General features: G+C 43.7%; 1 protein-coding gene across 1 annotated transcript in view; it reads right to left on the reverse strand.

Annotated features, from left to right (window-relative positions):
• The window catches only part of TTK (TTK protein kinase), a 100,247-nt gene that overhangs the window by 55,772 nt on the left and 21,033 nt on the right, over nucleotides 1-23,442 (reverse strand). Inside the window, exons 5-11 of the mRNA XM_069726453.1 lie at nucleotides 5,798-5,941; nucleotides 5,597-5,711; nucleotides 5,426-5,492; nucleotides 5,257-5,342; nucleotides 4,329-4,419; nucleotides 1,805-1,928; nucleotides 1,046-1,236 (exon numbers count right to left, since the gene is read on the reverse strand). Of these exons, the coding sequence (XP_069582554.1) occupies nucleotides 1,046-1,236; nucleotides 1,805-1,928; nucleotides 4,329-4,419; nucleotides 5,257-5,342; nucleotides 5,426-5,492; nucleotides 5,597-5,711; nucleotides 5,798-5,941 (818 nt within the window). The remainder of the gene's footprint in view (nucleotides 1-1,045; nucleotides 1,237-1,804; nucleotides 1,929-4,328; nucleotides 4,420-5,256; nucleotides 5,343-5,425; nucleotides 5,493-5,596; nucleotides 5,712-5,797; nucleotides 5,942-23,442) is intronic.

A 23,442-nucleotide genomic window follows, 5' to 3' on the forward strand; every position in this document is an offset into this window, starting at 1 on the left:
CACAGCTGTTCGACAGCCCCAACACATGCAGAGATAGCCTAACAAACAGGAAATCCCTGCATGGATTGCGGTCGTCGAACAGCATCGAGACCTGCAGCCACGGCAGCTCGAAAATCGTATTCGAGCACGCTCGCTCATCACTAGTGTTAACCCTTTAAAGACAGATCCTCCTTCCCCACTGGTGCCACAGCTGGACAGGCATCAACGTGTCAGCCCTGAATGTAGTCTACCTGACATGATGCGGCAACCCCTTTACACTCCAATATTCTGAAATATATTAAGACACACTGCATAGCACTGGTATCCTGCAGTATTACAGAGGTTGTCTACAACCCATGACAGCTGCTTCTCAATTGCTCGATTTGCCAGTGTAAAATAGAGACAGCCCGTTACTAACATTCGGTGCCGATTCAGCAAGGTCTGTTATCATGGGGTTTGTGTGACATTGTTATGTGTCATGAGCTTCATTCTCACTTCCTTCGGCACTAACGGACATTTGGAAGAAGTCAACAGAGTAGCAGATCTAGCTGCTTCTTCTGGGTGTCAGTTTTGTTTGCAGGAAGCGAGAATGAAGCAGCTACTGATTGGCTGCAGTGCTCACGTCACACGAGGGCCCTACAAAGTCACACGAAGGCCCAACAACGTCACACGAGCCCCATGAGGTCAGGCACCGACATAGCTAGAACAGAGCCCACAATGGAGGAGATTATAGACTATTTTTTATTTCACATGGCAAAATATTGCAACTGAGAAGGGGTCGTCAGAGTACAACCCATTTAAAGCATCAAATTTATGAATGAATAGAAATAAATACCGTAAGAGAGAAAATGGTAGAAATCTGCCCCTACCAGGCCTACACCGTCACTTATGCCCGTCCGTCTACTAGAAGGCTTGGTGTAAATCTCTAATTATTCTCTGCACTTTAGTGTACATAAAAACCTGCTATGGAAGGAAAACCCACAAACTGCAGTAATCTGTTTGCATGAAAGCACCCTAATGAGAGTTGTTGAAAGAAAAAAAAAAAAAAAGTTAAAAGAGTAAGCACCTCTCCTTGGAAAAGGTCACTGGGCACCTCAGGAACTTTCCATTTCCATTCTGCCTCCACATTTGGGGGTTTTGGTGGCTCAGTCTGCTTGTGGTTGACAAGAGTAGGAATTGGAGAAGGTTCAGACTGTTGGTTCATTTCTGGAGGATGATACGGAGCTGTAGTAGAGTCTGTATCGTTCATATTTATATCTAAAAATATAAAAGGGAAAAAAACGAGAGTAATATATAAAGTTAGCAGTATATTTTATGAAATATGGCCTCTTGTACGCTTCTCTTCCCAGCATTAGGAAACTCTCGGCATGTAAGTGGTCACCGAGATTGAGCCTCATGGCTCCATATTCACATCTCCTTCAATGAAGCCCAAAGCAGGGCTATGGAGTCGGTAAGCCAAATCTCTCCGTGGTTACCGACTTTGGCCAAACCTCTCCGCTCCGACTTCATGACTCCGACTCCACAGCCCTGGTCTAAAGGGCACATTACTTGGCATGTTCCACATTCCAGCAAAAGGGAGCGCTCAGCACCTGGACCCCAACTAATGACATTTATGACCTGAATGATTTTTGTGAGGTTTCGGGACTGAACAACCACTATGTGAGATCTCTGGCCACCACGGCTCAGCTATAGGACTGGGATGAGAAAGCAGTGCCGATACTGGCTAGCTTCTACACAACACTGATCAAATACAGGACACAAAATCAAACTAAACCTCCAACAATATTATTCTATAGGAAAGAAGACCAGAAAGAAAACAACTTGCCATTATCTCTTCGGCCATGGGTGCCGGCATCCGCTCCCCTGATGATCACTGAAGAAGGAGTCTTCATTTCCAGACTGTTTTCTGTCGACAGCTGTGGACTAGCAGGGCTAAGACTGGAGGACGACTAAGAACAAGACATTGGATGACTCAGCACCGTTGTATGGAGAGAAAATGGAAGATTCTCAAAATATGTTAGCTAATATGTAATCTGTGATGTAAAGCTTTCCCCATGTTACTTCAGATTAGGGCCAGTTAGCTGAGAACAGAGAATCGCACCCAGATCCTCATCCGAAATCAGAGAAAATGGAAAATTGCTCGTTACATCTGCCATTGGGGGGAAACAAAGATTAGACATGTTGGATCTCTCAGCTTAAACGGCAGGCCTGAGCAAGAGACGGGCAACCAACAAGCCAGGGATCTAGATGGCATGAGCTGTACGTGACATTACTTCTTAACAGTAGAGTAAATCAACTTAAGGGGGAGAGGAAGACTCCTGTGGGCAAGTTGCTCTACTCCTGTCTATGGAAATATTTAAAGTTCTTTTTAGCTAACCAGCAACGTCATTAACCCTCAATTTCTCAGACTTGCAACCTCACAGCCCTGGTCACTACTGAGCATGTACAAAGTGCAGCACAGATTCATCTCCACTACGACCGCACTGCCCTGGTCACTACTGAGCATGTACACAAAGTGCAGCACAGATTCATCTCCACTACGACCGCACAGCCCTGGTCACTACTGAGCATGTACACAAAGTGCAGCACAGATTCATCTCCACTACGACCGCACGGCCCTGGTCACTACTGAGCATGTACACAAAGTGCAGCACAGATTCATCTCCACTATGACTGCACAGCCCTGGTCACTACTGAGCATGTACACAAAGTGCAGCACAGATTCATCTCCACTACGACCGCACAGCCCTGGTCACTACTGAGCATGTACACAAAGTGCAGCACAGATTCATCTCCACTACGACCGCACAGCCCTGGTCACTACTGAGCATGTACACAAAGTGCAGCACAGATTCATCTCCACTACGACCGCACAGCCCTGGTAACTACTGAGCATGTACACAAAGTGCAGCACAGATTCATCTCCACTACGACCGCACAGCCCTGGTCACTACTGAGCATGTACACAAAGTGCAGCACAGATTCATCTCCACTACGACCGCACAGCCCTGGTCACTACTGAGCATGTACACAAAGTGCAGCACAGATTCATCTCCACTACGACCGCACAGCCCTGGTAACTACTGAGCATGTACACAAAGTGCAGCACAGATTCATCTCCACTACGACCGCACAGCCCTGGTAACTACTGAGCATGTACACAAAGTGCAGCACAGATTCATCTCCACTACGACCGCACGGCCCTGGTAACTACTGAGCATGTACACAAAGTGCAGCACAGATTCATCTCCACTACGACCGCACAGCCCTGGTAACTACTGAGCATGTACACAAAGTGCAGCACAGATTCATCTCCACTACGACCGCACAGCCCTGGTAACTACTGAGCATGTACACAAAGTGCAGCACAGATTCATCTCCACTACGACCGCACAGCCCTGGTAACTACTGAGCATGTACACAAAGTGCAGCACAGATTCATCTCCACTACGACCGCACAGCCCTGGTAACTACTGAGCATGTACACAAAGTGCAGCACAGATTCATCTCATCTAAAAGCAGAGATCCTCAGATCAGGAACAGAACAGACATTTATAGGACATTTCAGAACTTTCCCAAATTCTTATGAAAACATTTAGAGCACATCCTGCACTGAACTACTGCACTCAATTCATTATATATTTTAGGAGTCGGTCCATTTTATACTGACTCCACCAAAATGGACACCGACTCCAACTGCGTAAGCCAATTTCAAGTGCATTACATGATAAAATGGATGGTGTGATTCAAAAGTACAACTCGTCCAGAAAATACCCCAGCCCTAATGATTATGGTAGACAGAAAAAACTAAACAAAACAAAACAAATAAAAACAGTTATAGCAATTGGAAGATGAAGAGTAAAAAAATGAAAGTGCAAAAATGAAAAATCGACATGTTGGGAAAGGGCGAATGCTCAGTAAATCCTCAGCTTTTCTTGTATGAATCAGTTTTACTTTTTTGGAGAAATGCATAGTTAAAATTGTATGCTAATGAGTTGTAAGTACAGCGGGGGAGGGCTCTGTACTTACAGCACTCCTGTCCCCCTCCCTGCCTTCTGTCTGACTGACATGGGACTCATGTTTGTGACCGGTCAGTCAGAGGCAGGCAGCGGGAGGGGAATAGGAAAGGCGCAGGAAAGCTGTAACTGCAGAGCCCACCCCCACTGAACTTACAGCTCATTAGAATACAATTCCAACCATGTCTTTTTCTAAAACAGGAAAATGGATCTGTACAAGAAAGGTGAGGAATAAAGCGCCTTTACATACATGACATTAATTTGGGGTATAAAATATTTATGACAAGTTCTCTAAAGTTAATAAGTCTATATAAAAAAAAGACCTTATCCAACCTTATTCCCAAAAGCATGATCTTCACTGCCATTATACTTCGGCTTTGACAAGAAAGGCAGAACTGGCACACGCATTGCATTAAGTGGTGGCCTTGAAATAAAAAAGACATAAAAAATTTAAATGTAAGTTATAATTAGAACTTACCGGTAACTGAAAAACTAAAAATAGGAACTATTGATTCACACACTATGGGCCACGTCTACTTGCAAGACTTATTAGCAACCAATCTGCGGGTTTTGATTACTGAAATGATCACACTAATGCTGTATTCTATCCAGCACCACAATGGAAATGAGACAGATTCAATACAAGACAAGATCAGTCAAGAGCCAATACAAAACAGGAACAGTCCTGAGATCATGGCTTCTGGAATACAGTATCAGTGTGAACGGAGCCTTATGCAAATCCGAAATATCACACTGTCTATTCTTAATATTTTACATCATAATTTAAAACATTTAACGTAAACTCACGCTGACGTGATAATAGAAACACATCCAAAATATACTTTTATAAAACCTTTGTAGATGCCAAATAAAATATCAATTTAATGGGTACACACGGACAGTGTAATAATCTGCTCATTAGAAATGTTATTGTTGTAATATGGGCAAACCTACAGATTGAGAAGGGCTTGTCCTAGCAGTGTTATCGGTTTTACTTCCAGTAGGTACAACTTTGCCCTAGAGATGTGATGGAAACACAGGTACATGGCTTGTTCCAAAACCCGGCCTGCACCCGTGACGCACATGAATATGGACAAATTTCATATTATTTATATCATTCTATTTCACAGCAAGTCCTGATATTCTCGATGAATAATTGCTACATATATCAGATAAATGTCAAATGTTTTAGCCATTTTTTAATCCCAGAATCACTGTAAAGAAGCCTGTGTCCTGATGAGACTTGAACAATATATAGTACCTTTTAACACTTGAGCAAGACAAGGTGTCACTATTGCTGGCATCTGCTTCTGGAGGGGTTGTGGACTGTACAGGGACTCTCCCAAACTGGCAGGCATAAAACACAGGAGGTTTAGTATATAGTAGACTGGAAGCAGCGCTGTACAGGGCAAGCTACAATGTAACATTACCTTAGGCACATTCACTGGAGGCCTCCTCGGAACTTCATCACAATCTTCTGGTGAGCTCAACTTTTGTCTAGAAAACAGGCACATGCTAAGTTCTGGTACAAAGACACTCATATTACACTCAAAATTTAAAAAAAAAATCCTTAAATTAAATAAAAATATATAATTTGATACCCAAATGAAAAAATCAGGCTGTTGGAAAGCTCCTCTGAGCTGTCGCTGTGCATCCTTTGAGTCCTTCCCGACGCCGAACTCTGCACATTTTCACCATTTGTGTGGCTCAAAGACACTGGGAAAAAAGTCAATGAACCGAAATAAGTAGTCAGCCTGCATCTGCTGATGACATAACACCACATTCATACTTAAGTCACTTACAGGACAAGTTCTCTTTATCTTCTTCAGAAATCAACTGAGGTTTCTTCAGCTGCAAGTTCTTCATAGCCAAGTCCATCATTTCTGCTGGCGCAGCTCCGCAATCCCTTCCTTTCTGGAGAATTTGCTTACTCTTTTTAAAGTTTCCTGGCAAAAGGATCATAATTTTAGGTCTATATGTGTTCCTAAAAAACACCTGCTACTTCTCATCTGCATCTCAGAGGGGCTGGTCCACTGTAACCACTTATTCACAGGTTGGGTGCTAAATTACTGGTCACTGGGGAGACCCACTAGTAGAAGTAGGGCTCTGGAGAGGTGGCTGAGCTTACACACTCCTGCTCCATTCATGGTCATGGGAGAGTAGGGAGTACAGCGCTGTGACAATGGATGTGGGTTATGCGTCAGTTTTTATCAATGGAGATCTATAGCCCCTGTGATCACATGAAAAGCAATAGAAGAGCTTAGAGGAGGGCTGTATCCAGCACCATTAGGAATCATTGGGGCCAGCTGGTGATGAGGGGGCTTAGACAAGTTCTTTCTAGTGACACGCAGAAGTCTTAAAGCTATATACAATTTACAGTTGTGGCCAAAAGTATTGACACCCCTGCAATTCTGTCAGATAATACTGTTTCTTCCTGAAAATGATTGCAATCACAAATTCTTTTGGTATTATTATCTTCATTTAATTTGTCTTAAATGAAAAAACAAAAAAGAGAATGAAGCAAAAAATTGATCATTTCACACAAAACTCAAAAAATGGGCCAGACAAAAGTATTGGCACCCTCAGCCTAATACTTGGTTGCACCACCTTTAGCCAAAATAACTGCAACCAACCACTTCGGGTAACCATCAATGAGTTTCTTACAATGCTCTGCTGGAATTTTAGAGCATTCTTCTTTGACAAACTGCTCCAGGTCCCTTATATTTGAAGGGTGCCTTCTCCAAACTGCCATTTTTAGATCTCTCCACAGGTGTTCTATGGGATTCAGGTCTGGACTCATTGCTGGCCACCTTAGAAGTCTCCAGTGCTTTCTCTCAAACCATTTTCTAGTGCTTTTTGAAGTGTGTTTTGGGTCATTGTCCTGCTGGAAGATTCATGACCTCTGAGGGAGACCCAGCTTTCTCACACTGGGCCCTACATTATGCTGCAAAATTTGTTGGTAGTCTTCAGACTTCATAATGCCATGCACACGGTCAAGCAGTCCAGTGCCAGAGGCAGCAAAGAAACCCCAAAACATCAGGGAACCTCCGCCATGTTTGACTGTAGGGACCGTGTTCTTTTCTTTGAATGCCTCTTTTTTTCTTCTGTAAACTCTATGTTGATGCCTTTTCCCAAAAAGCTCTACTTTTGTCTCATCTGACCAGAGAACATTCTTCCAAAACGTTTTAGGCTTTTTCAGGTAAGTTTTGGCAAACTCCAGCCTGGCTTTCTTATGTCTCGGGGTAAGAAGTGGGGTCTTCCTGGGTCTCCTACCATACAGTCCCTTTTCATTCAGATGCCGACGGATAGTACAGGTTGACACTGTTGTACTCTCGGACTGCAGGGCAGCTTGAACTTGTTTGGATGTTAGTCGAGGTTCTTTATCCAACATCTGCACAATCTTGCGTTGAAATATCTTGTCAATTTTTCTTTTCCGTCCACATCCAGGGAGGTTAGCCTCAGTGCCATGGGCTTTAAACTTCTTGATGACACTGCGCACGGTAGACATAGGAACATTCAGGTCTTTGGAGATGGACTTGTAGCCTTGAGATTGCTCATGCTTCCTCTAGTCCTCAGACAGTTCTTTGGTCTTCTTTCTTTTCTCCATGCTCAATGTGGTACACACAAGGACACAGATTGAGTCAACTTTAATCCATGTCAACTGGCTGCAAGTGTGATTTAGTTATTGCCAACACCTGTTAGGTGCCACAGGTAAGTTACAGATGCTGTTAATTACACAAATTAGAGAAGCATCACATGATTTTTCGAACAGTGCCAATACTTTTGTCCACCCCCTTTTTTATGTTTGGTGTGGAATTATATCCAATTTGGCTTTAGGACAATTATTTTTGTGTTTTTTCATTTAAGACAAAATAAATGAAGACATTAAAGAAATTGTGTTTGCAATCATTTTCAGGAAGAAACTGAGTATTATCTGACAGAATTGCAGGGGTGTCAATACTTTTGGCCACAACTGAAAATGAAAACGATAAAAACAATATGAAAGGTGAATAGTTACAATGGAACAGCAAGACTGGTCAATGGGCCATAACCATAATCTCTGTGCTAGCTGTCATAGCATATATAGGATCATTCACACTCAACCAGTCATAGTAGCTGTTACAGCATCTATATAGGGATCACTGACACTTGGCCGGCTGTGCTAGCGGTCACAGTATCTATACAGGGATCACTGACACTTGGCTGACAATACCGGCTGTCACAGCATCTATACAGGGATTGCCGACACTTGGCCGGTCGTGTTAGCGGTCACAGCATCTATATAGGGATCACTGACACTTGGCCGGCAATACTGGCTGTCACTGAATCTATACAGGGATCGCTGACCCTTGGCCGACAATACTGGCTGTCACAGCATCTATATAGGGATCACTGACACTTGGCCGACAATACTGGCTGTCACTGAATCTATACAGGGATCGCTGACCCTTGGCCGACAATACTGGCTGTCACAACATCTACACTGTGTGCAGAATTATTAGGCAAGTTGTATTTTAGAGGATTATTTTTTATTATTGATCAACAACTATCTTCTCAATCAACCCAAAAGACAAATATCAAAGCTTAATATTTTTGGAAGTGGTTTTTTTTAAATTTAGATTTGGGGTCATTCCATATCAAGTGATCCAAATATGAATATTTTTTTTTACCAGACATCTTTAGATTTTTTTTATTTTTTGTTTTTATGAAGTACAACTTTAGTTAATTACAAATTAAAAGTTTAGAATTTTTTTCTTCATCAGTTAATTTTTTACAGATTTTTAAAGTTTTGAAAAAGTGCAGATTTTGGCCTGGTATGGCTTTACATTTTTTATCATATCTCGGGCTAGAATTAAGATAAAGAGGTGGGGGAGGCATCATTTTTTCTCAGAACGGTAACGGCTTTCATTTGATATGTCACAAGACTGTGTTTCTTGATATTTTGTTTTGGAGAAATCAAATTCAAAATTTTGATGCACAATTGTGAAAAAAAACGTATGTTTTAAAATTGTGAAAACATGCATGTGTGTTACTTGTGTTCTTGTTTATATTTGTACAGGGATTCAACTTGGGACCTGACAATTTTGTATTTTTTTTTTTAAGCCTTGCATCATCTAATTTTATGTTTGTGTGAGTTTCTTCCCTTTTTCTTTTCAAATAACAACTTATTGAATTCAACATTTACATGTAACAATAAAGAAACACAAAAAACATATACTGAAGTGCCAGAATAAATACATCTTAATCATCATAACACAACTTGCTCAGCATTTTCAACCTGAATTCATTGAACAAGCCAAAAGATAACAGGTCATCATATCCTCAAGTGTGATTTTCCAAATACAGTCTCATCCCAATTATATGTTAAAAACAAGATTAAAAGAACCAATATTTTTACCACCTATTTTTACATTTAACAATTTTTTTCTATTATATCACTAAACATGTCATTTATGAAGTGTTTAAGAAGAATTGTACAGTAGTTAAATCCTCGTTTTATAAAATATGAACTAATCAAACAATTAATAGTAGGTTTTTACACTGGCCTTTTATCATCAATGTGTCCCTTCTCGTGTGTGAAATGTCATCTTGTCCATAAGCGCTTACTAGCAATGGCCATTTCCTTTTGTGTCAGAGTATGTGCGGCCTGTCATGGTGCTCAGCTCCACCTGAGTCAATATCTGATTTTTGTTAACTTTTACAATGTCTGGTTTTCTTGCATACACAAAAGACGGCGCTGGACCAGAAGCTGCAGAAAAGTCCTTTCTACTTCTTCATTTTCACAATCTTTGGAGAGTACAGTAGCCACCACCATATTCACAGGTCACATCACCAGTTATGCCATCCATTGCCGATCTTGTGCCGCCTTCTACCACGTCATAGACGTCACTCTCTTTGCTGAATGAAAAAACCCTTGTTTTTATTTCTGTTTCACTACATGGGATGACAGCTGCTGAGTCCCCATTTCTGCTTCCTATAACCAAGGTTTTCACAAACTCTCCTCCTCCTCCTCGTAGTCCTGGTTTGTACAATACATGAACTGGATGTTAAGAATATTTTCATCCCTCCATTTGAGGAGTTGCCTGGGTATTAAGATTTGGTGTGATTATGGCCTCTGGAGGCTGAAGCTGCTGGCCTGTCATCTGCTCTCCATTCACTGTCTACCCCTGGTCCTTCTCAGCCCTAACAAAGCTTTCTCCTCTGTCCTCTCCTGCTTCTAAGCTGTAACATAATAAAATAACACAGTAATATCTAAAAATCATGGATTATTTGGGAAATATAGACCCCACACTGTTAGACCACAGGCTGAACAGATCTGAATGCGAGATTTTCGAATTGACACTGTAATACCGTATATACTCGAGTATAAGCCGAGATTTTCAGCCCAAATTTTAGGGCTGAAAGTGCCCCCCTCGGCTTATACTCGAGTCACGGTAGCGGTGGGGTCGGCAGGTGAGGGGGTGAGGGCGCTGAGGTATACTTACCTAGTCCCAGCGATCCTCACGCTGTCCCTGCCGTCCCACGGGCTTCGGCGCTGCAGCTTCTTCCTCTCTTCAGCGGTCACGTGGGACCGCTCATTACAGAAATGAATAAGCGGCTCCACCTCCCATAGGGGCGGAGCCGCTTATTCATTTCTCTAATCAGCGGTGCCGGTGACCGCTGATAGAGAAAGAAGCTGCAGCGCCGAAGACAGGAGGGGACAGCGCGAGGATCGCCAGGACTAGGTGAGTATGTTATATTCACCTGTCCTCGTTCCAGCCGCCGGGTGCCGATCCATCTTCCCGGCCGGCGCCTCCATCTTCCCGGCGTCTGCGCTCTCTGACTGATCAGGCAGAGGGCGCGATGACGCATATAGTGTGCGCGGCGCCCTCTGCCTGATCAGTCAGAGCAGAGACGCCGGGAAGATGGAGGCGCCGGAACGAGACGCCGGGAGCTGCAATCAAGGGAGGTGAGTATGTGGTTTTTTTTTTTTATTGCAGCAGTAGCAGCGGCAGCACAGATTAATGTGGAGCATCTATGGGGCACAATGAACGGTGCAGAGCACCGTATAAGGCACAGCTAGGGGGCACAATGAACGGTGCAGAGCACCGTATAAGGCACAGCTAGGGGGCACAATGAACGGTGCAGAGCACCGTATAAGGCACAGCTAGGGGGCACAATGAACGGTGCAGAGCACCGTATAAGGCACAGCTAGGGGGCACAGTGAACGGTGCAGAGCACCGTATAAGGCACAGCTAGGGGGCACAGTGAACGGTGCAGAGCACCGTATATGGCACATCTATGGGGCACAGTGAACGGTGCAGAGCACTGTATATGGCACATCTATGGGGCACAGTGAACGGTGCAGAGCACCGTATAAGGCACAGCTAGGGGGCACAATGAACGGTGCAGAGCACCGTATATGGCACAGCTATGGGGCACAGTGAACGGTGCAGAGCACTGTATATGGCACAGCTATGGGGCACAGTGAACGGTGCAGAGCACCGTATAAGGCACAGCTATGGGGCACAGTGAACGGTGCAGAGCACCGTATATGGCACATCTATGGGGCACAGTGAACGGTGCAGAGCACCGTATAAGGCACAGCTATGGGGCACAGTGAACGGTGCAGGGCACCGTATATGGCACATCTATGGGGCACAGTGAACGGTGCAGAGCACCGTATAAGGCACAGCTAGGGGGCACAATGAACGGTGCAGAGCACCGTATATGGCACAGCTAGGGGGCACAATGAACGGTGCAGAGCACCGTATATGGCACAGCTATGGGGCACAGTGAACGGTGCAGAGCACTGTATATGGCACAGCTAGGGGGCACAGTGAACGGTGCAGAGCACTATATGGGGCACAGCTATGGGGAAATATGAATGGTGTAGAGCACTATATGGCACAGCTATGGGGAAATAATGATCTATTTTTATTTTTGAAATTCACCGGTAAATGCTGCATTTCCACCCTAGGCTTATACTCGAGTCAATAAGTTTTCCCAGTTTTTTGTGGCAAAATTAGGGGGGTCGGCTTATACTCGGGTCGGCTTATACTCGAGTATATACGGTAGTTTTATTTTTTAAAATATGACCCCATTACGATCCCAGCTTGTATTTTGGTACATATGTGGATAAGGAGCATAGCAGGCACATGTGCAGTTTTTGAAATTTTTTTAAATTAAACGTTTTTTTTCTGAAATGAGTTTTAAAGTTTTGCGCTTGCGTTTGCATAGGTAAAATATTATCAAAGATACTCTTGTGACATATCTGGTGAAAGCCTGTACAGTTCTGAGTAGAATGGTGTTTATTTGGTTTCTCTATCTTTTTTCTATTTTTTCTAGCCTGAGTTATGAGGAGAATTGTAATGGCAGGCAACAACGAAATTCGCACTTTTTCCGAACTTTGAAAATCAATAAAAAATTTAAAAAATCTAGAATTTTTTTTTCTTCACATTTTGCATTCTCTGACACACTATTACCAAATAACAAAATCTCATAAGAATTAAAAATATAGTGGTAAAAATCATTGGTTCACTTGACATGGAATGACGGTTTGGCTATCTTAGGAGGATATCTGTTTGTGCAGGTAACTATTACTGTGCAGAATTATTAGGCAACTTAATAAAAGCCAAATATATTCCCATCTCACATCTGAGTCAGTGTGTAGCTCTCTGCCCTTTACTGATCCAGCCTCTGGCCTATCCATCTGGCCCATCAAGAGTCACTCTCATTTCATCAGTCCATAAAACCTTTGAAAAGTCATTCTTAAGATATTTCTTGGCCCAGTCTTGACGTTGTATCTTATGTTTCTTGTTCAAAGTTGGTCGTTTTTCAGCCTTCCTTACCTTGGCCATGTCCCTGAGTATCGCACACCTTGTGCTTTTTTTTTTTTTTTTACTGCAGTAACGTTGCAGCTATGAAATATAGTGGCAGCTTCATGCTTGATTTTCCTCAATTCATGGGCAGTTATTTTGTGCCTTTTTTGCCCAACACGCTTCTTGTGACCCTATTGACTAGTTGCCATGAAACATTTGACTGTTCGGTGATCACGCTTCAAAAGTTTGGCAATTTCAAGACTGCTGCATCCCTCTGCAAGACATCTCACAATTTTGGACTTTTCAGAGCCCATCAAATCTCTCTTTTGACCCATTTTGCCAAAGGAAAGGAAGTTGCCTAATAATTAAGCACAACTTATATAGGGTTTTGATGTCATTAGACAACACCCCTCCTCATTACAGAGATGCACATCACCTGATTTAGTTAATTGGTAGTTGGCTCTCAAGCCTGAACAGCTTGGAGTAGGACAACATGTATAAAAAGTATCATGTAATCAAAATACAACTTGCCTAATAATTCTGTATACAGTGTAAAAAGGGATCGCTGACACTTGGCCGAAAATACTGGCTGTCACAGCATCTATACAGGGATCGCTGACACTTGGCCGACAATACTGGCTGTCACAGAATCTATACAGGGATTGCTGACACTTGGCCGGCAATACTGGCTGTCACAGAATCTATACAAGGATCGCTGACACTTGGCCGGCAATACTGGCTGTCACAGAATCTATACAGGGATCACTGACACTTGGCCGACAAAACTGGCTGTCACTGAATCTATATAGTGATTGCTGACCCATGGCCAACAATACTGGCTGTCATAGCATCTATACAGGGATCGCTGCCACTTGGCCGGTCGTGTTAGCGATCACAGCATCTATATAGGGATCACTGACACTTGGCCGGTCGTGTTAGCGGTCACAGCATCTATATAGGGATCACTGACACTTGGCCGGCAATACTGGCTGTCACTGAATCTATATAGTGATTGCTGACCCTTGGCCAACAATACTGGCTGTCATAGCATCTATACAGGGATCGCTGCCACTTGGCCGGTCGTGTTAGCGATCACAGCATCTATATAGGGATCACTGACACTTGGCCGGCAATACTGGCTGTCACAGAATCTATACAGGGATCGCTGACACTTGGCCGGCAATACTGGCTGTCACAGAATCTATACAGGGATTGCTGACACTTGGCCGGTCATGTTAGCTGTCATAGCATCTATACAGGGATCGCTGACACTTGGCCGGTCGTGTTAGCGGTCACAGCATCTATATAGGGATCACTGACACTTGGCCGACAATACTGGCTGTCACAGAATCTATACAGGGAATGCTGACACTTGGCCGACAATATTGGCTGTCACAGAATCTATACAGGGATTGCTGACACTTGGCCGACAATACTGGCTGTCACAGAATCTATACAGGGATTGCTGACACTTGGCCGACAATACTGGCTGTCACAGAATCTATACAGGGATTGCTGACACTTGGCCGACAAAACTGGCTGTCACAGAATCTATACAGGGATTGCTGACACTTGGCCGGTCATGTTAGCTGTCATAGCATCTATACAGGGATCGCTGACACTTGGCCGGTCGTGTTAGCGGTCACAGCATCTATATAGGGATCACTGACACTTGGCCGACAATACTGGCTGTCACTGAATCTATACAGGGATTGCTGACACTTGGCCGACAATACTGGCTGTCACAGAATCTATACAGGGATTGCTGACACTTGGCCGACAATACTGGCTGTCACAATCTATACAGGGATTGCTGACACTTGGCCGACAATACTGGCTGTCACAGAATCTATACAGGGATTGCTGACACTTGGCCGGTCATGTTAGCTGTCATAGCATCTATACAGGGATCGCTGACACTTGGCTGGTCGTGTTAGCGGTCACAGCATCTATATAGGGATCACTGACACTTGGCCGACAATACTGGCTGTCACTGAATCTATACAGGGATTGCTGACACTTGGCCGACAATACTGGCTGTCACAGAATCTATACAGGGATTGCTGACACTTGGCCGACAATACTGGCTGTCACAGAATCTATACAGGGATTGCTGACACTTGGCCGACAATACTGGCTGTCACAGAATCTATACAGGGATTGCAGACACTTGGCCGGTCATGTTAACTGTCACAGCATCTATACAGGGATCACTGACACTTGGCCGACAATACTGGCTGTCACAGCATCTATAACAGGGATCACTGACACTTGGCCGACAATACTGGCTGTCACAGCATCTATAACAGGGATCACTGACACTGATCACTGTCAGTGATCCCTATATAGATGCTGTGACCGCTAACACGACCGGCCAAGTGTCATTGATCCCTGTATAGATGCTGTGACACTTGGCCGGCCATGTTAGCTGTCACAGCATCTACAGGTCCTTCTCAAAAAATTAGCATATAGTGTTAAATTTCATTATTTACCATAATGTAATAATTACAATTAAACTTTCATATATTATAGATTCATTATCCACCAACTGAAATTTGTCAGGTCTTTTATTGTTTTAATACTGATGATTTTGGCATACAACTCCTGATAACCCAAAAAACCTGTCTCAATAAATTAGCATATTTCACCCATCCAATCAAATAAAAGTGTTTTTTAATAACAAACAAAAAAACCAACAAATTATAATGTTCAGTTATGCACTCAATACTTGGTCGGGAATCCTTTGGCAGAAATGACTGCTTCAATGCGGCGTGGCATGGAGGCAATCAGCCTGTGACACTGCTGAGATGTTATGGAGGCCCAGGATGCTTCAATAGCGGCCTTAAGCTCATCCAGAGTGTTGGGTCTTGCGTCTCTCAACTTTCTCTTCACAATATCCCACAGATTCTCTGTGGGGTTCAGGTCAGGAGAGTTGGCAGGCCAATTGAGCACAGTAATACCATGGTCAGTAAACCATTTACCAGTGGTTTTGGCACTGTGAGCAGGTGCCAGGTCGTGCTGAAAAATGAAATCTTCATTTCCATAAAGCATTTCAGCCGATGGAAGCATGAAGTGCTCCAAAATCTCCTGATAGCTAGCTGCATTGACCCTGCCCTTGATGAAACACAGTGGACCAACACCAGCAGCTGACATGGCACCCCACACCATCACTGACTGTGAGTACTTGACACTGGACTTCAGGCATTTTGGCATTTCCTTCTCCCCAGTCTTCCTCCAGACTCTGGCACCTTGATTTCCGAATGACATGCAAAATTTGCTTTCATCAGAAAAAAGTACTTGGGACCACTTAGCAACAGTCCAGTGCTGCTTCTCTGTAGCCCAGGTCAGGCGCCTCTGCCGCTGTTTATGGTTCAAAAGTGGCTTTACCTGGGGAATGCGGCACCTGTAGCCCATTTCCTGCACACGCCTGTGCACGGTGGCTCTGGATGTTTCCACACCAGACTCAGTCCACTGCTTCCTCAGGTTCCCCAAGGTCTGGAATCGGTCCTTCTCCACAATCTTCCTCAGGGTCCGGTCTCCTCTTCTCGTTGTACTGCGTTTTCTGCCACATTGTTTCCTTCCAACAGACTTACCATTGAGGTGCCTTGATACAGCACTCTGGGAACAGCCTATTTGTTGAGAAATTTCTTTCTGGGTCTTACCCTCTTGCTTGAGGGTGTCAATGATGGCCTTCTTGACATCTGTCAGGTCGCTAGTCTTACCCATGATGGGGGTTTTGAGTAATGAACCAGGCAGGGAGTTTATAAAAGCCTCAGGTATCTTTTGCATGTGTTTAGAGTGAATTAGTTGATTCAGAAGATTAGGGTAATAGGTCGTTTAGAGAACCTTTTCTTGATATGCTAATTTATTGAGACAGGTTTTTTGGGTTATCAGGAGTTGTATGCCAAAATCATCAGTATTAAAACAATAAAAGACCTGACAAATTTCAGTTGGTGGATAATGAATCTATAATATATGAAAGTTTAATTGTAATCATTACATTATGGTAAATAATGAAATTTAACACTATATGCTAATTTTTTTAGAAGGACCTGTATACAGGGTCGCTGACACTTGGCCGGCCGTGTTAGCTGTCACAGCCATCTATATAGGGATCACTGACACTTGGCCGACAATACTAGCTGTCACAGCATCTATACAGGGATCACTGACACTTGGCCGACAATACTAGCTGTCACAGCATCTATACAGGGATCGCTAACACTTGGCCGGTCATGTTAACGGTCACAGCATCTATACAAGGATCACAGACACTTGGCCGACAATACTGGCTGTCACAGTATCTGTCACAGGGATCACTGACACTTGGCCGGTCGTGTTAGCGGTCACAGTATCTATACAGGGTCGCTGACACTTGGCCAGACGTGTTAGATGTCACAGCATCTATACAGGGATCGCTGACACTTGGCCAGACGTGTTAGCGGTCACAGCATCTATACAGGGATCGCTGACACTTGGCCGGTCGTGTTAGCAGTCACAGCATCTATACAGGGATCGCTGACACTTGGCCAGACGTGTTAGATGTCACAGCATCTATACAGGGATCGCTGACACTTGGCCAGACGTGTTAGATGTCACAGCATCTATACAGGGATCGCTGACACTTGGCCAGCTGTACTAACTGTCTACAGCAGGTGAAAAGCAGATTAAATGTCAGAATTCTGATTGATGTGCACCGGCCAATACTTCCGACAGGAAGGAAGGAATGATACTAGGATTTCTGTAGCGCACAGTCCATTCCTGCAATGTCTGACAGCTCAGCAATGTATCCTGTATTTTTACCGTCTCCTATTTTTAGATCACACCCAGAGAACTCTGCTGTGACTTCAAGTAGTCTTACCAAGGCGTCAATAAAACTCCTGATGACTATAAGGCTGTGTGCACACGATGCAGATTTGGTGCAGAATTTTCTGCATAAAATCTGCACTAAATCTGCATCTCCTGGCAGAATCCGCAGGTGCGTTTTTGATGCGTTTTTTGTGCACAAATCTGCACAAAAATCGCATAAAAAAAGCATCAAAAACGCACAGAACGCGTAAAAAACGCACCTGCGGATTTCTATTACGGAGGGGTGCAGAAACGCTGCAGAACTGCACAAAAGAAGTGACATGCACTTCTTTGAAATCTGCAGCGTTTCTGCGCAGATTTTTCTGCACCATGTGCACAGCTTTTTTCTTTTCACATTGATTTACATTGTACTGTAAATCACAGTGCAGATCTGCAGCGTTTCTGCAGCAGAAAAATCTGCTGCAGTTCTGCACTAAATCTGCATCGTGTGCACATACCCTTAATGAAGGTCGGCACATTTATTTATTTATTTTTAAATAAAATAAGTATCTCAGTAAACAACAAAACTGTTTATAGTAGGAGTTAATGGCGACTGAACAGACCTACATCTACACAAACCTGTAAACTATGTATGGAGGGATTTTTAAACAAGTATGCCAAATATTATTAAAATATTGGACATTATTTCATATCAAACAAGCATTAATATCACTTTGTTTCTTAGCTGATCACCGATTAGTAACGGGTGATCCTATGCGACATATACTTAAATGCTTTCTCTTGTACTTAGAGGTTGCAGCAATAAAAAGGGGTCTCTTTAATGGGTCCCATGCACATATTACAAAGAGCATGAATGCGTCAAACTAACAATGTAGAAAGATACATACTTTACTGAAAAAAAACTAGTAATAAAACACACTAAAAACCAAAACAAGAATCGATGTAAACAACAAGTAGAAGACCCAATAGTATTTATATGCTAATGTTCACTTAAATGGGGATAAAAATCCATGGACATAGGTATATGGATACGCTGTTGTGAGTGTACATGATGGCGCCAGAGATAGGGAAAAAATAAGTTGCTAAGTGCAGGATATCAGCTAATATTAAAAGGTATAAAACTAGAACAATCAATATGCTGATACTTCGGAGTAATGCAAAAAGCAACGTTCAAAGGGCGTTCGGATAGAGATCTGCAAGCTGGGAAAAAGAAAGGAGGCACAACGCCCAATCTTAATGTATTGAAATAGTGAAACTTTATAGCCAGATAATTTAGATTTCATCTCATCCTCGTCCCCATCCTTGGCTGCATGGCTCCTCGTCCCCATCCTTGGCTGCATGGCTCCTCGTCCCCATCCTTGGCTGCATGGCTCCTCGTCCCCATCCTTGGCTGCATGGCTCCTCGTCCCCATCCTTGGCTGCATGGCTCCTCGTCCCCATCCTTGGCTGCATGGCTCCTCGTCCCCATCCTTGGCTGCATGGCTCCTCGTCCCCATCCTTGGCTGCATGGCTCCTCGTCCCCATCCTTGGCTGCATGGCTCCTCGTCCCCATCCTTGGCTGCATGGCTCCTCGTCCCCATCCTTGGCTGCATGGCTCCTCGTCCCCATCCTTGGCTGCATGGCTCCTCGTCCCCATCCTTGGCTGCATGGCTCCTCGTCCCCATCCTTGGCTGCATGGCTCCTCGTCCCCATCCTTGGCTGCATGGCTCCTCGTCCCCATCCTTGGCTGCATGGCTCCTCATCCCCATCCTTGCATGCATGGCTCCTCATCCCCATCCTTGCATGCATGGCTCCTCATCCCCATCCTTGCATGCATGGCCCCCATGAGAAAAGAAAAAAAAGAACATCCTGCCTACTTTCCCTGCGCACCCTCACATCTTGTTCGGGTGACAGCAGCTGCTGCTGCGTCCGGGCAATCACGTGTCCCCGCTCATTAAGAGAATGAATATTTACCTCTGTCCACACCTGTGGGAGTGGAGAGAGGTGAATATTCATTACCTTAATGAGCGGGCACCTATGATAGCCTGGCAGCTGCTGGAAGCCGGCAGCTGCAACTGTGTGCACAATAAGAGAAATCAATATTCATTGCCAGTGCAGTGAGTATTCATTTCTCTTTAGCAACGGGCACAGTTACCACCACTCCTGCCTCCTGTGACCCGCTGCTCCTCCTCCGTCTTCTGTCACAATGACTGGTGTATAAGCCGAGGGGGCGTCTTCAGCACAAATAAATAAATATACATACATATATACATTCAAGGGCAGCACGGTGGCGCAGTGGTTAGCACAGCAGCCTTGCAGCGCTGGAGTCCTGGGTTCAAGCCCCACTAAGGACAACATCTGCAAAGAGTTTGTATGTTCTCTCCGTGTTTGCGTGGGTTTCCTGCGGGCACTCCGGTTTCCTCCCACATTCCAAAGACATACTGACAGGGAATTTAGACTGTGAGCCCCAATGGGGACAGCAATGATAATGTGTGTAAAGCGCTGCGGAATATGTTAGCGCTATATAAAAATAAAGATTATTATTATTATTATTATTATTATTATTCACATACACACTTTTTTTTACATTTTAAAAATTACACAAAGGAAAGATGGAGTTTGCAGTGCTCGCCACTGAGCAGGGGCAGTGCCAGCTCTGGCTGTGAGGTTAGACAATAAAGCACAGGGAGCTGTCACGTTTGGTAGAGCCGCAGGTAAACAAAGTGGGGGCGGGGCTCAAAGTGAAATTCAGGAGGAACAAAAGTTAGAAAAAAAAAAATCAAAATGTATAGGGTTGTTATATAGTAAACTACAGCACAGATCAGCTTAAAAAACCATTATGATTTTCGGGATTGGACACCCTCTAAGTATCAGCAGTTTGATTGCTCTAGCTTATATCTAAATATTAGCGGACATCATGCTACTTATTATTTTTTGCTATCTCTGGCGCCATCAAGTACACTCACAACAACATATCCATATACTTATGTCCATGGATTTTTATCCCCATCAATATCAACATGAGCATATAAATAACATTGGGTCTTCGACTTGCTCCATACCTTTTTTCTGCTTTTTTTTTTGTTCTGTGCTTTGCTTGGATTACTGTACTGGTTTTATTACCATTTCTCAATACAGTATGTAACTTTTCACATTAATGGTTGGTCGCATTCATGCTCTTCTGGATAGGTTAACCTTAGATATTGAGGAGTTAGGATAGGTCTCTAATATCAAATCAGTGGGGGTTCGACCCATGGCAACCCCACCGATCCACCATCTGCAGCACTAACAGCAGTCAGGTGTGAACAATGTAGAGAACAAAAACACCACATCAGTCATATTACTTTATAATGTACTGGAGAATAGTAAACAAGATTCCAAGTGAGGTGAAATACTTATTGGGTATTATGGTTCCACCGACTTAATTTCCTTTCAGCCAATTTTCCCATCTAACGGGGAGGATACACTGTTCTTGAAATATTTTTACCAGATCCCGTATCATCATGTCTGTCGTGCAACTCCATTTATTAGGAGAATGGACTGGGATATTGCTGGTTCATCCCTGCCATACCAGCAAGTCCAGCTTGCCCCTCCTTTAGGAGGGCAATCCGATATAGTGCCTCCAGACTTGGGACAATCAAGTTTATCTTACGACTCCATATCAGGGGGATAGATAGGAGTATTGAGAGCTTAAATCACTTGTCCAGAAGGCCTTTTGGAGACTCCAGCTAGGAGCCTTAACTGGACTTAGGGAGGTTTTATTTAGCTTAGCACAGCCATGTCCATCTTGCACCTCCAACTAAGAGGGCAAACTGAGCTGTGGATGTTTATCAGCTTAAATGCTTAGCCGTCCATCTTATGACCCCAGACTGGAAAGATCAACTGGACTTAAATTGGCATAATTCTGATTATTGCCACCATTTACACGCCTTACCACAAAGACCACTGTGACATAAATGGTAAATGCAGACCAGTTTAATATGTAATCCAAGTATGAGGGATTGACTGGAATCTGTAGGACTCACCAGCTACTCTTTGTGCTATTTTATTAAGGCCCCCTCCTTGCGTTTGATAAAATCATTACACTGGGGGCATTGTCCGGAGCCATCTTTACCAATATCAGCAATATTGCTAGTAAATGGTAGTGAAGCTTTGAGACCTTAGTAAAAACAGATCTACAAGCCACAAGTTGTCTGGCCAACAATGCAAAATACACACCACACTGCACATACCACTTAAAGCCCCATCAAGTCCCTCTGTGAGACAGACAGCTGAGGAAAATCGTGGACCTAACATGGCAGGCTCTTCAACAACTATGAAGCGGCCATAAAGCCTTCAGGCAGGCCAAACAAAACCTGAGGTGGCATGTTAACCATGAAACATAAGGCCAGATTTGAAGTGGCAAGCCAAACACCAGACATGAGGTGACATGGTCCACATGAGACTCTACCCGAGTCGGTAGGCCCTCACCCAAGACCTGATGGCAGCCATGACCTCAGGCCAGACCCGAGGCTCAACGCACAAGCCGTGAGGCCAGACCCAAGGCTAAACGCACAAGCCGTGAGGCCAGACCAGAGGTTCAACGCACAAGCCGGGGGGCCAGTCCAGAGGCTCAACGCAGAAGCCGTGAGGCCAGTCCCAAGGCTCAACGCACAAGCTGTGAGGCCAGATTTGAGGCTCAATACACAAGCATTACGCAAGACATTACCAAGAATCGAACACAGGATCTGTTGACAAGATAGACTCTTTAGCCAACTAAGCCACAGCACCTAAACAAGAAACGCCAGGCTGCAAGGAACACGGCAAGGTTGTCGGACATCAAATATAACTAGGTACTGAATCGTTAAATGTAGATTCTCCCAGACTGATGTTAGCATTTCAAGCCCAACTGGGCCCACGTACTCACTGCCATGCTGAGACTACTATAGAACACACCATAGTGTTCCATGATTCACGGCCAGGGTGGATAAAAATCAATGTTTTTTTGTTTTAAATAAAAAAAAAAAAATAAATTAAAAAAAAAAAATCGGATTTTTTTGATTTAAATCGGATTTTTTTGATTTAAATCGGATTTTTTTCAATAAACTGCTTTTTGAGGAAAATATTTTACCATCCAAAGGTTCTTCCATCATGAGATAAAGCTGAGTTGTTTAACTCAGAATAAAGGCTGTATATGTGTAACATTCACAATGCCATGCTCTTCCAGAGGTTTCTGTAGGATTCGTGGGCAGTTTCTCTCCTATATTATCACAGACGCTCGCTTTACTTACGCAGTTCTCAAAACTGCAAAATCTTCATCACCGCACTTCTCATGATGTTGCCTCATTCGCGCCACCAGGCCTTGCATCTTTGTTGCATCGTTTGCATTTTGCACGCATGCCTGCCTTACCGATAGGCGAAGGAGCTTCATTAAAATATTCCCAAACTAGGTCTCTTTTACGGCCTGCTGCCATTATAAGGAAAGAATGTAATAAACCTCAGATCGTACACACAAACAGATCCAGATATTGTCTAACTTCTTGGACTTGGCACTGAAGGGGTTGATTCTGTATTCATAGGTTTGTAGAACAATATGATTAAGGTCTTTTTCTCAACTCTGTTCATGTTGTAACATTTTTACCGTGAAGAAGAGGCTGGGACCTCTGCGGAGTCAAATTCAGTTAGGTAGAAACTTTGATTTAAATCACTGATTTAAATCAAGCCTTACTGACTAGTGATTTAAATCGTGAATTAAATCAGTTAGATTTAAATCAAATCCACCCTGTTCACGGCTGCTCCAGTCATGTACTCAAGGCTCCTATAACCAAAGGACAGGAAGCCACATTGGAGAAGGAACTGGGAGTTGCCTTTATTTTGAG

The sequence above is a fragment of the Ranitomeya imitator genome, chromosome 5, assembly GCF_032444005.1.
Source record: "Ranitomeya imitator isolate aRanImi1 chromosome 5, aRanImi1.pri, whole genome shotgun sequence".
NCBI classification, from domain to species: Eukaryota; Metazoa; Chordata; class Amphibia; order Anura; family Dendrobatidae; genus Ranitomeya; species Ranitomeya imitator.